The sequence below is a fragment of the Hemiscyllium ocellatum genome, chromosome 2 (assembly GCF_020745735.1).
Source record: "Hemiscyllium ocellatum isolate sHemOce1 chromosome 2, sHemOce1.pat.X.cur, whole genome shotgun sequence".
NCBI classification, from domain to species: Eukaryota; Metazoa; Chordata; class Chondrichthyes; order Orectolobiformes; family Hemiscylliidae; genus Hemiscyllium; species Hemiscyllium ocellatum.
This window is the reverse complement of record NC_083402.1, coordinates 58941101-58955205: the sequence shown is the minus strand read 5'-3', so window position 1 is coordinate 58955205 and position 14105 is coordinate 58941101. Positions and strand designations below refer to the sequence as shown.

The following is a 14105-nucleotide window of genomic DNA, read 5'->3' as shown; positions in this document are numbered from 1 at the left end:
ACACATCCCTCTAGTTTTGGCAACTTCTGCATCTCTCATTTTGTTCACCCCACTATTGATAGAGCATTTAGCCCTTAATTTCTGGAATTCTTTCCCTATATCTCTTCTCTCTTCTCACTCTCACCTGTGATATACCTGTTAGGCCACATTTTTTGTCCAAACTTCCTCCTTTAGTTCATTATTTTGTCTGGTTATGCTTGTGTGAAGCACCTTGGATTGTTTGTTTGTTAAACAAATGCATATTTTGTTCTTATTTCCATATGTGTTTGCAGTAATCTATTTCAAAATATTGTGCAAAGTTTAGTTGTAGATATGATTTGATCAAAGGTGTGTCATTGTTGAAGGAGTAAAATTCTGAATTTTCGTTTTAGCCAATCTGACAAAGAATCTGGTTCAAGTTCTGGAAGCAGCAGTGATGGAAGCAGCAGTCAATCAGATAGCAATGACTCCAGTGACTCTGATAGTGAATCTGACTCTGGCAGCCAGTCCGATTCTGATTCATCTGGTTCAGAAAGCAACACATCATCATCCAAAGGAAAGAGAACAGTTGAGAGCAAAGTTCCAAAAACTGATGGAGCAGAGGTAATTATAAAATGACTTATTCATTTTTGGCTAACTTTTGATTTAAATAAAAAGGGCCTTGAAATTGCAGTCGACATGTCACAATCCTTGAAACTGTGCACCATGTTGTCTGATTATATAATAAATGATAAGCTGCAATTAGATGGAAAATATTAAATTATTATATGAAAATTTTAAGTTTGCATTAAATGCTAGGTTAATAGTAAAACTGTGATGTAAGATAAAAGTCAAGAACTTTGAGCTCAGAAAGAAATCATTTATTTGAAACTGTGCAAACATATCAAATTGTGCGCAGAGGAAGGAGTGGATTTTCTGTCGTATTGATACTTTAAGCATTTGAATGATGAATGTCTGTTATGAAGTTTGACCCTTTTCCCCCTATTCTGTTGCAGTTTTGGAAATCCAATCCAAGTATTTTAACTGTGCAGCGATCTGCCATGATCAGAAAGCAGCAACAACTACAACAGCAACAGCTTTCTTCAAACAGTTCAGAGGTTTGAAATTTAATTAAAATAAGTGGGTGCGAGGCTTTTTATTAAACCTGAGTGGATAGTTATTGAATTGTGATAAGACTACCAGCATGATCTTCATGCAGCAATGAGTTTGTAGCAGTGTAACACAGGAACCTGGACATTTACAGGGTTGAAGCAGAATTGTTCATTTCATAATGGAGATTAAATCATTAGCTATAGGATCACGCCAAATTTATTACAATTAAAAATTCCAAATAAAGTCCATTTTGTTTGTCTCTTTCTTGCCATTAATTGCAAATAAAACATGAGCATTCAATATTAGGCATAACAAAAGGTGAGTAAAGGTTTCTGGAATTCTGTGCAGTGCCTATACAGTAACACAGTTCTGTCAGAAACAGCCTGATGATAATACGTTGATATCTAACTTTGCAAAAAAGTGCTCAACTAATATGGAAATGTTAATAGAGAAGTATTACTTGGGATCTTTTCTTGACATGTGAAGTATCTCCAGCACTTGCTACTCTGCCTGTCTGTCATCTCAAAATGTCTTCTATAGATTTCATCACAGTGAAATTTGCTAAAGAACTAAAAATTACTTTTGTAATGTGACTGTGAAAATTCATTTTTAAATAAACCAACAATAATTATTATGGTTGCTCAAATTAGATTTGAGCTAGATTTTTTTGTGAATCATAGTATTAAATATATAATTATAAGTTTAGTATCTCACGAATGCCTGTTTAAGATTTTTTGTTAGGCGGGAGCAATCATATCTCCAAGAAGAGTTTGTGTAGAAGTTTTATTATCATTTTACAAAATAATTTAAATTGGTCCATGTAACATTGACTCCTCAATTTTTTTTTGCAACTGTTGAGTACAATTTTTATTGTCTTTCTTTTCAGCAGGAGTCATCAAGTAGTGAAGATTCTGATGATGATTCATCCTCTGAGAACACTGCCAAACATGTGAAACGCAGAGAGTAAGTCCGTATTTCAATAGTCTTCTCTTGGCCAAGTGTGGCTTTTGTTATTATTCATAGAAGGTCTGTGTTCCTTGTAAAGCAATCTTAGAGAAAGTTTGCTGAAGTCATTGTATGACGAAAGAAATTTTGAATACAGTTTACCATAGAAATGCAGATAAATCCAAACAGAGATGCACCAATCATTAATTTAGTCTTCCCACAACACTTTGAATGCTGTCTCCAAGAGTCAGTGCTCCAAAGATGTCACCTGAAAAGCAAATTTTCTTGCACACTGCTATTCACTCACCCTTCAATCAAGCTTAATTACCCATTTCAAAATTGATGGGGGGTGGAATTCAAGATGGCGACAATCTAGAAAGCTCATGTTGCAGAGCTCTGCACCACATTGCATGTGGGACCTAACCTGCCCTACCTGGTTCACTGCGATATCCTGGGATTCTAGAAAGGTCATGGAGTCCCAGTAAACTGTTAGGGAACAACATACTTCAATTTTTGCTGTCCGGCATGCCGAAGAAAGGAGCAGGTACGTCCAAGGCCGGGTTCGCGGCCCAGCCTTCAGCATTCTCGGGCTCAATTTCCTACCAGGTCCTGGTAAAGGAGCTCGCGAAGTCTTGCAAGCTGTTGGGGAAGCAAGTAGAGGAGAAGCTGGCCCCGATCTCTATCATGCTGCAGATGTATGAACAGCAGCTGGGAGACCTCGAGAAAAGGACAGATGAGGTAGAATGCAGAGTCACAGTGGTGGAAGCTGATATCGATTCCTCCAAGGAGAGCATCCCGGACCTGGAGGCGCAAGTCCATAATTTGCTTGACCAGGTTGATGACCTCAAGAGCAGAGGCAGGAGAAAAAAATATTCAGATTGTCAGTTTGCCGGAGGGTATAGAAGGTGACTGACCAGTGGAACTTATTGAGGACTGGTTGCCGAAATTCCTTAACTTAGAGGCTAAATTGGGAAGCTTGTAGATTGAGAGGGTTCACCAGGTCACGGCGCGGAGGTCAGATCTGGGCCAATGTCCTTGTCCTATCTTGATGCAGTTTCATCACAGTAGAGATAAGGAGAGAATCGTAGAAGCTTCCAGAATCCAGGTGAAAGGTCCAAAGACCCTAGTTCATGAGGGCTCTAGGATAATGTTCTTCCAGGACTTCTCAGTGGCAGTGATCCGGAAAAGAAAATCCTATGATGGTGAGAATGTGTAAAGGGTATGAGCAGGTAGGGTAATAGTTAAGTTTTGCATTTTGTGAAACAGAAGGTTCAACTAAGCATGACTTGGATCAGATAAGAGCTTGCAGTAAACAATGGGATGACAGTGGCATCAAGAAAAGACTGAGGGAGCTCGGGATCCAGTACTCTGAGATACCCAGCAGTGCTTCAAATCACCTGAGATGGATCTGTCCATCTCTTTCACATGTCGGAGAAGGCAAGAGACACTGTGGACAAATTAACTTAATCTGAACTATTTAGTATATACAAATAATAGTGTTATTTGGGTATATCTCTACTTTTCTTTTGAAAGAAAGAGGAAGTTTAGTCGGGCCTTTCTTTTCCATTTTTTAAATTGGTAATAATCTGGTCTAAACAATGCTGGGGGCTGGCTGTGATGATTACTTTCAATTTCTAAGTTAAGTTATACCAAAGGATGGCTGGAGTACTTTTTTTTTCAAAATGTCTTTGTTCACATTGTTATTCCATGGTGTATTTTCTTTCTTTGCTGCTTGTGTTTGTGGTGTGGCTTGAGCTAGGAGAAGAGAAAATGGTTGGGATGGTTAGATGCCTACTTACGGGCAGTTAATGCCCAGTTCTGGTATTTAAACGCCCTGGCTGCTGTATTGGCGGTGGATGTTGGGTTTTGGAATGTGTAGATGCCCCTTGGGCAGAGGGTGAGTTTCCCTATTCAGTGCCATTGGCACTTTATATATTGGCTTTTTTTTTGTTTTTTGTTGTATATGGTCTTTGATAGGTTTATAGGTTTGTTAACTGGAGCGGTTTTAGTTTATGTAGTTTTTTTGTTTGCTGGATATTGCGACACTAAGGCTCAGCAATTTGTAGTTCGAGTTCCTCCTCCCTGGAATCTAGATGTTACTGCAGAAGGTTATGGCTAATCACTTGATTAAGTGGTGTATCTGGAACATTAAGGGAAGTCACTCATCAATTAAGAGGAAGAAGGTACTCTTGGGCCTTAGAAAGGAGAAGGTTGATATTGTTTTATTACAGGAGACACACTTGGGTGATAGGGAGCATTTGAAACTACAGCAGAATGGCTTTGATTGGGTTTATTTTTAATCGTTTAATACCAGAAGTAGGGGAGTGTCTATATTGGTGAGGAGGAATCTCCCTTTGAAGTTGCTAAAGTGTGTTAAAGACACACGTGGGAGGTTTGTAATCATCAAAGTCTTGATAAACTGCGAAGATTATGGTGTTTTAAATGTTTACTCTGACCCAAGCCCTCAAATTTCTCATAGTTGCGTTCTCTAAACTGATCAGTCTCAAGTTTTGGCATATCATCGTGGGGGAGATTTTAGTTGTCGCATGGATTCCACGGTAGACAGATAGCCCAAAGGCCCCCCCCCCGATACACTCTGTACAAACTAAACAATTAGTGGATCTGTATGTGGAATTAGGGGTTGTTGGACGTCTGGAGGTGTCTCCACCCGGCGTATTTTTTCCAATCCACGCAGGTGTCACACCAGGATTGACTATTTTTCTGACCCCTGTGGCAACCCTGGACTTGGTGGCATCTTGTACGGTTGGTAATAGTACCATCTCCCATCATGCTCCAGTGTACCCATTGGTTAAGATTAAGGACACTATAGTGGGCCCAAGACACTGGTGAATAGATCCCTTTATCCTTCAGGATAATAATTTTTTATGGAGTACTTCTCTGAGGAATTTAGGGCGTTCCTAGACATTCATCCAGACTCGGTTAGTAGCCCGTCCATCCTTTGGGAAACCGTCAAAGCCTATGCCAGTTATCTCCTCGGAAACGGCATAAGGACAAGCAGCAGTGTCTGCTTGAAGTACGGTTGAAGGCAGCGGAGAAGGCTTATTTTGACAGGCCTTCATTGGCCAATCTACACAGGATTAAGACGCTCAAATTTCTGCTGTCTCCACAGAAACAAGATTTTTGTCATGTCATGTAGGAGAATCACCCTGAGGAAATATATGGTTTGATCATGCCTACTTGGTTCTGTATTCAATTTTGATCTGAACTATAATACCAGATTTTTTAAGCGCTTTCTGAAGGCAGACTGACTATGTTGGATTAGATAATACTTTTGCCCCTCAGTGAAACTCTTCTACAGAGACCTTCATAGGAGTTAAACCAAAAGCGCCTTAGTAATTTTTACATTTCATGAGCTCTCACTCTGCTCAGGGATAGTTCTGGTGCTGAGCAACAAGATCAAAGAGTTTGAGCTGCTAAGCCTTCCATTGACACCAATCTAATGACAAACAGTGTTAGGTAGCTTTATGCAGAGAAAATTTGTAAAAGGCTCAGAGAAAGATATTCTTTCAGAGGTCATGCTGAGGTGGTACAGTTATTCAAAAGGATGGTCAGGATAAACCAGGTAACGACAAGCCAGTGAGTCTCACAACTATGGTAGAGAAACAATTGAAGAAGTTCTGAGGGACCATACTAATCCTTGCCTGTCTAAGTGGAGATTAATTAAGGTTATCAGCATGGCTTTGTCACAGGGTGAATATGTCTAACAAATTTGATTTGAATTTTCCAAGGGTGTGACTATGTGTGTAGGTGGGAATAGTGCAGTTGATGTAGTCTACCTGGACTACAATAAGATTTTGACAAGGACTCGCATTACAGACGGGCCAGGAGCCCATGGGATCTTGGGGAGTTTGGCAAATTGGATCCAAATTGGCTTCGTGGCAGCAAGCAGAGGGTGATATTCAAAGAGTATTTTTGTGACTGGAAGCCTGTGTCCAGTGTTGTACCACAGGAATTGGTGCTGGGTTCCCTGCAGTTTGTCATTTACGTTAATGATCTGGACACAAATGCAGGAGGTATGATCAATAGGTTTGCAGATGACATGAAAATTAGTGGTGTGGTAAATAAAGAATTACACCAGTAAATAAAGTTGAGCTGGTCAGATGGGCTGAACAGTAGAAAAATTGAATTCTGAAAAGTGAGGTGATACATTTTTGCAGGATTAACAAGGCCAAGGAGTACTCATTGAATAGTAGGAAGTACAGACAGTCAGAGTCACCTTGGTGTGCAGGTCCATAGATCATTGAATGTAGCAGGATAGGTAGATAAGGTGGTTAAGGAGATATGAGATGCTATTATTAGTCAAAGCATTGAATGTAAGTGCAAGGATGTTATAATGAAGCTGCACATAACATTAGTTAGGCACTTTGGGAGTACTGTGTGCAATCCTGGTCACATCATGCCAGGAAGGACATGATTAAACTGGAGAGGGTGCAGAAGAGCTACACTAGGATGTGGTCTGGGCTAGAGCAATTCAGCTTTGAAGAGACATGCGATAGGCTGGTGTAGATTTTCTCAGAGCAGAGAAGGCTGAGGCTGGGGATTTGATTGAGGTACAGGAAATTCGAAGGGGTGTTGACAGGGTAAATAGAGATAAATTTTTCCCCTTAGAGGGGTTAATAACCATGGGACTTAGTTTTAAGGTAAGCCACAGGAGGTTTGGAGGGCTTTGAGGAAATGTTTTGACCCAATGGGTTGTGGGCACCTGAAAGTCACTACCTGAAAGGCTGAAAGCCGTCTAAACATTTGAGAACTATTTAGGAATGCCTTAACATGCAAAGCTACGGTATTGGAACAGATGGATATTTGACTGGTGTATATTTGTTGAGCCAAGGAGCTTTCTTCCAAGTTGTAAAATCTCTACATTATGACTCTTGTAGGAGAAAGTGAGGACTGCAGGTGCTGGAGATCAGAGTCAAACAGTCCGGCACTGGAAAAGCACAGCTGCTTAGGCAGCATCCGAGGAACAGGAGAGTCAACGTTTCGAGCGTGAGCTCTTGATCAGAAATGATGTAGAACTTATATTTGAATTACGACTCTCCTGCTTCTCGGATACTGCCTGACCGGCTGTGATTTTCCATTGCCACACATTTGATGATGACTCTGTCAGACCTGGGATTTGAGTTACATTTTCAACAAGCTTAAGCCAGAAAGATTTGAATTGTTAATGTGGTGTTATGTCCACGACACACAACATAACACACAGCATTGAGTGAATGAATATCTGAACTTGCATGTTGCAGAACCGGTATGGATTCCTCCCAAATATCAGTTTTATGTAAGTAGCTTGCTAATTAAGCTTTAAAAACCTGCATGTTGCAAATGTATGGGTTTTCCAAAGTGAGTGCGTTTTAGGAGTCATCCATTTCTGTTGACAAGAATACTATGGAGGAGAAAAATGAGCATGGTACATTATTGGAAAAAAACTATCGATATTGGAAAGAAAAAAATTGTTAATATTACACTTTTATGAGGGCTAAATAAATGTTGATCTTGGCAAGTTGTTTTTTTCTTGCTGCTCTCTGGGGATGAACAATGTTCAGACGATTGTATTTGTAGTCTTTTCCTACTCTTGAGAAGTTGGTTGAGGCGAACTGTATTGAACCAGTGCAGATTTTCTTATGGAGCTTCCCTAAGTGAATAAACTATTCTGGATATTGGCCCAACAACAGCGAAGGAGTTGGTCCAACTTGTCCATGCCAACCTGATATCCTAACCTAATTTAGTCCCATTTGCCAACACGTGGCCCATATCCCGCTCAACCCTTCCTATTCATATACAGATCAAGATGTGTTTTAAATGCTGTAATTGTACAAGCCTCCACCACTTCCTCTGGCAGGTCATTTCACACAAGCACTACCCTCTGTGTGAAAAAGCAGCCCCTTACATCCCTTTTATATTTTTCCCCTCTCACCCTAAATCTATGCCCTCTAGTTCTGGAGACCCCCACCTCAGGGAAAGGACCCTGTCTATTTATCCTATCCATGCACCTCATGATTTTATAAACCTCTATAAGGTCACCCCTTAGCGTCTGACACTCTGGGGAAAACAGCTCAGCCTATTCAGCCTCTCCCTATAGCTCAAATCCTCCAACCCTGGCAACATTCTTGTAAATATTTTCTGAAACCTTCCAAGTTTCCCAAAATCCAATGGAAAGGAGACCAGAATTGCACGCAATATTCCAAAAGTGTCCTGCCAGTGTCCTGTACAGCTGTAATATGACCTCCCAACTCCTATACTCAATGCTCTGACCAATAAAGAAAAGCATACCAAACGCCGCCTTCACTATCTTATCTAACTGCGACTCCACTTTCAAGGAATTATGAATGTGTACTCCAAGGTTTCTTTGTTTAGCAACACTCCCTTGGACCTTGCCATTAAGTGTAAAGGTCCTGCTCTGCTTTGCTTTTCCAAAACACAGCATCTCACATTTATCTAAATTAAACTCCATCTGCCACTCCTCAGCCCATTGACTCACCTGATCAAGGTCCCTTTACAATCAGAGGTAACCTTTTTTTGCTGTCCATTGCACCTCTAGTTTTGATGTAATCTGCAATCTTGTTTTGTTTACATCCAAATCATTTATATAAATGGCGAAAAGTAGTGGACCCAGCACCTATTGTTATGGCACACCACTGGTTACAGGCTTCCAGTTTGAAAAGCAATCCTCCACCACCACCTTCTGTCTTCCACCTTTGAGCCAGTTCTGTATCCAAGTGGCTAGTTCTCCCTGTATTCCATGAGATCTAACCTTGCTAAACTAGTCTCCCTTGAGGAACTTTGTCGAACGTCTTACTGAAGTCCACATAGATCACATCTGCCACTCAGCCCTCATCAATCAAGTTCGTGAGACATGATTTCTCCCGCACAAAGCCATGTTGACTATCCCATATCAGTCTTTGCCTTCCCAAGTACATATAAATCCTGCCCTTCCGGATTCCCTCCAACACCTTGCCCACCACTGATGTCAGGCTCACCGGTCTTTAGTTCCCTGGCTTTTTCTCACTACCTTTATTAAATAATAACACCGCGTTAGCCAATCTCCAGTCTTCTGGCACCTCACCTGTGACTATCAATGATTGAGATATCTTCGCCAAAGGCACTGCAATCACTCACATAGCTTCCCACAGAGTTCTAGGGGACACCCGATCACGTCCTGGATTTTATCCACTTTTATGCGGTTTAAGACATCCAGACCACCACCTCTGTAATATGGATGTTTTTAAAGATGTTACCATCTATTTTCCCATTCTATATCTTCTATCTCCTTCTCCACAGTAAAGACTGATGCATCTCCCCATTCTTCTGTGGCTCCACATGTAGGCTGCCTTGCTGATCTTTGAGAAGACCTGTTCTCTCCCTCGTTACCCTTTTGTCTTTAATGTATTTATCAAAACTCTTTGGATTCTCCTTAATCTTTTTGCCGAAGCTATCTCGTCCCCTTTTTGTCCTCCTGATTTCCCTCTTAAGTATCCTCCTGCTGCCTTTATACACTTCTAAGGATTCATTCAATCTATCTTGTCTATAGCTGAAGTATGCTTCCTTCTTTTTCTTAACCAAAACTTCAATTTCGTTAGTCATCCAGCATTCCCTACACCTACCAGCCTTTCCTTTCACCCTAACAGGAATATATTGTCTCTGGACTCGTTGTTATCTCATTTCTGAAGGCTTCCCATTTTCCCACCGTCCCTTTACCTGCGAACATCTACCCACTATCAGCTTTTGAAAGTTCTTGCCTGATACCGTCAAAATTAGTCTTCCTCCAATTTAGAACTTCAACTTTTAGATCTGGTCTATCCGTTTCCACCACCATTTAACACCAACAGAATTATGGTTGCTGGCCCCAAAGTGCTCCCCCACTGACACCTCAGTCACCTACCCTGCCTTATTTCTCAGGAGTAGGTCAAGTTTTGCACCTTTTCCATTTGGTAAATCCACATACTGAATCAGAAATTTTTCTTGTACACACTCAACAAATTTCTCTCCACCTAAACCCTTAACACTATGGCTGCCCAGTCTATGTTTGGAAAGTTAATATCCCCTACCATAACCACCCTATTATTCTTAGAAATAACTGAGATCTCCTTACAAGTTTGTTTCTCAATTTCCCGCTGACTATTAGGGGCTCTATAATACAATCCCAATAAGGTGATCATCCCTTTCTTATTTCTCAATTCCACACAAATAACTTCCCTGGATGTGTTTCCAGGAATATCCTCCTTTGGGATATTCCTGAAAATACATGCAACATAGATATGTGAACATGCAACTGGGATATTGCCTTCTCTGTTAGCTTTCAGAAACTCCGTAAGCTTTTCTCATAACATTGTAGTATTATGAAAATTGCCCCTTGTAATGCATTTTCATTTCTCTAGTGAAGACTGGCAGATGTCTGGGTCTGGTTCTGAGGAGGAGGAGGAAGAGCGAGAGAAAAGTACCTCAGGAGACAGCGAGTCTGACTACCAACCCCACAACAAAGTAAAAAGCAGGAAACCTCAGAACAGGTAACCATTTAAAGCTCCAGTTATTAAATCCCGCCAGGGTTGACTAAATAGCTCAGTCATCCAGCAGTTAGATCACTTCTCTGTGCTGCTAACCAACCTTTACTGAGACATCACAAATGGTCCCAGACTCAGGGGACAGAAGGGTTTTCCACTACATTGTTCACTTTATTTTGGCACTTCTGGGCTAATTAAACTTGTGTCAATGTCAGCTGAATGCAAAGTTGTGCATGAATATTATACCCTCTCCAATGGTTGGTGGAGGTTCCAATAGTCCAGCATTGGAGCTATATCAAACAAGCAACTAAACTTTGCAGAGATGATGGGAAGAACAGAAAACTTAGAATTACTTGGTAGTACCCAACTTGAATTTTGTAGAAAGTTATGTTGTTGAAGCTTTTCCTCTTACATTTATTAGCTCAAATTCAAGAATGCCAAATTTAAAACAAGCGCAATTTCTATTACAGCAGAAAGGGGAACTGATTGATATACAAGTCACCTGTACTAGACTGAGGAATCGTCAAGTACATGAGTAATTCAAAATGAGATGCAAAGCTTGAACATATTCCTTTCATTTGCAAAGAATTGGTTTCTGCACATGCTTATATTACTTAAAACAAGTATATGTGAGCCACATTGAGCTGTGCAATTTCTTTTAGATTAGTTGTCTGTGTAACAATTAGTACACTCAGGATGACTCAAGTACCTCACATATTCTTGTATTAATCTTGAGTGCAGAACAAAAAGCTTCAACAACATTTTCTCCTTTTAGCAATATGCAAAAGAAAATGTATAGTAAGGTGCATAATAGCTCATATTGTTTAATTTGTGATTTTCAGTGCTGACCGATTTATGTGTAAAGGCATATGATTTGTGTGCTGTTGATGATAAAATATTTTTTGGAATTTTTATGAATTTGAGGAAATGTACGAAAGGGAAATCTGGTAGGCAGTTGATGTTCAAAAGTTAATAACAGACTCCAAATTAGCATCCTATGAACGGGAAGGTAATGTCATTTGGACAAGTATTCCAGAGCCTTAGAGTAATGCTGTTCGGGTCGAGAATGTGGCGTTGGAAAAGGGCAGCAGGTCCAGCAGCAGCAGGAAAATCGATATTAGCCCTTCATCAGGAACCGGTCCACAACATCGTCGCCATCACGTGACATCACTTCCGCCCCCATGGACACTTCTGTTGGCCCCACTTGCACCCCTACTGTTGATTTAAATTAATTTCTTACTGTATGAAAACAGGCCCTTCAGCTTAACAAGCCCACACTGACCCTCCAAAGAGTAACCCACCCAGACCCATTCCCCCTGACTAATGCACCTACACATTCCTGAACATGATGGGCAATTTAGCATGGCCAAATCACCTAACCTGCACATCTTTGCATTGTGGGAGAAAACCGGGGTACCCGGAGGAAACCCTCACAGACACCGGGAGAATGTGCAAACTCCACACAAACAGTCGCCCGAGGCAGGAATTAAACTTGGGCCCCTGGCGCTATGAGGCAGCAGTGCTAACCACTGAGCATCACTTCTGTTGGTGATGTCACTCCTAATCCTACAATCATTCCCACTGAAGTGTTTGATCTCTGCCCCCATACCCAGCTCCAGCCCCACTCCAGGTCCTAGCTGCCAGCCCTGCCATGTCTTTACTATTTCCCCAGACCTCCCTTTCTCTGAGGATGAATGTTCAGTCCTCAGCAAAGGCCTCCCCTTCGTTCCTTTATGCTCCCAGATGAATGAGTTCGACACGTCCTATTCTTGATGAAGGACTTATGCCAAAAGCGTTGATTCTCCTGCTCCTCGGATGCTGCCTGACCTGCTGAGCTTTTCCAGCACTACACTCTCAACTCAGACCTCCAGTATCTACAGTCCTCACTTTCTCCTAGTAATGCTTTTAAGCCATGGTTTTGCATCCCACTATAGCAGATGGCGAAACTTAAATTCATTAAAATCTGGAATTAAAATTGTTGTAAAAACGCATCCAGTACATAAGTTTTTTTTTACGGAAAACAGCAATGGCAAATTTGCAAAGCCTTTCTTGCTAATGTATGGGGGCATGATGGCAAAATTGTGATTGCTGGCCCAACGATAAGACAAAAGAAAATGTCTGCTATAGTGATGGTCTGTAAGGTATAATTCTGTGAATATGTCCCAGACACCACCATCACTCTGGTGTCCTTTGATATGTCAGGCTCAGTAGCATGTCAAATACATCAGAGGTGGTGGATCAATAATACACAGTTGGCAGAGATTGTCTTGGGAGTCCTCAGTATAACTTTGGGTCTCATGGAGGTTCATGGTATCAAGTCAAACAAACATCCTGTTGAGACACCTACTGACTGAGCTAGACGTGTCCTGGCATAGCCGCTTGACTGGGTCTGTGGCAGGTGGTAATTCAAAAACTTACTTGATCTTGTCCTTACCAGTCTATCTGTATACAGATGTACCTATCTGAGGCAGTATCCATTGCACTGTTCTAATGGTTGAGATGAAATCCTAGTTTCACATTGAGGGTATCGCATCTAGCAATCGAAGTTGGGTGTCCCTTAAGCTCTGCCAGCTGCCATAATCAGAATTGTGTTCAACTACTGTCTATAACTTAATGGACCAGCATATTCCCCTGCAAGCCAAGGGATTAACCCTGGTTCGGTGATGAGTGCAGGAAAGCATGTCAAGATCAGCACCAAGCATACGGTGCCAAACTGGTGAAGCTACAACACAGGACTACATCTGCCGAATAGCAGAAACAACATGCAATAACCAGAGCTACGCAATCTCACTATCTGTGGTCCTGCCAAATTCATTTGTGGTTGGTGATGCACGATTAAACCGCTTACAGGAGAAGAGGCCTCCATAAATATTTCCACCTTCAAACTTGGGCACATAATCAACATAAAAGATAAGTCTGCAGCATTTGCATCCGTCTTCAACCAAATGCAGATTACAGTCTAGTTGCCACAATGTAAAAATTCAGTTGAATCAAATTGAGACTGGAAATAAAATGCTGAATAAGAGGATAATGAGGCTTAGAGGGGGTCAGGTTTTAGGAATCAGTGGATAAAAAGGTCAAAGCTAACAATACAGCTATAGAGGTCTACAGCATAGAAGGTGGCCCTTTGGCCTTTCGAATTGTACAGAAAGCATCCGCTAAAGTCAGCAGGATAGATTGAAAAAATATCATCTTAGAAAATACAAAGGAAAGCCTTGGTATCATTAAAGGACTAAGCCTTAGATAGCCATGGGTCTCAGATAAAATGCTCACGAAAACAGATGAGTGAAGACCACACAAAAGTAAAATTAATAAGTAAAATATGTAAAAAAAAAAGTAATAAAGTGAGACTAACTAGGCAAATGAGACTCAGTGGGACAGCAGTATAGTGAATGTTTAAAAAAAGGCACCTACTCAGAAAACGAAGGCATTGGAAAAGAACAGGACCACCACAAATATGGAGCAAAAGCAGACTGTTTGACCCATTGACTCTGTTCTGCCGTTCAACCAGATTGTAAATACTTGAATGTTAGATGTATGTAAGCAGAGAGGAATTGATGATAGAGATAATCT

General features: G+C 41.0%; 1 protein-coding gene across 3 annotated transcripts in view; it reads left to right on the top strand.

The window, feature by feature from the left end:
* The window catches only part of chd1 (chromodomain helicase DNA binding protein 1), a 196167-nt gene that overhangs the window by 79143 nt on the left and 102919 nt on the right, over positions 1-14105 (top strand). For 2 of the 3 annotated variants that reach the window (XM_060836967.1, XM_060836952.1), the window contains exons 3-6: positions 372-582; positions 975-1076; positions 1958-2034; positions 10410-10538. In XM_060836967.1, coding sequence (XP_060692950.1) covers positions 372-582; positions 975-1076; positions 1958-2034; positions 10410-10538 — 519 coding nt within the window. The remainder of the gene's footprint in view (positions 1-371; positions 583-974; positions 1077-1957; positions 2035-10409; positions 10539-14105) is intronic. The other variant, XM_060836961.1, reaches the window with a different exon arrangement.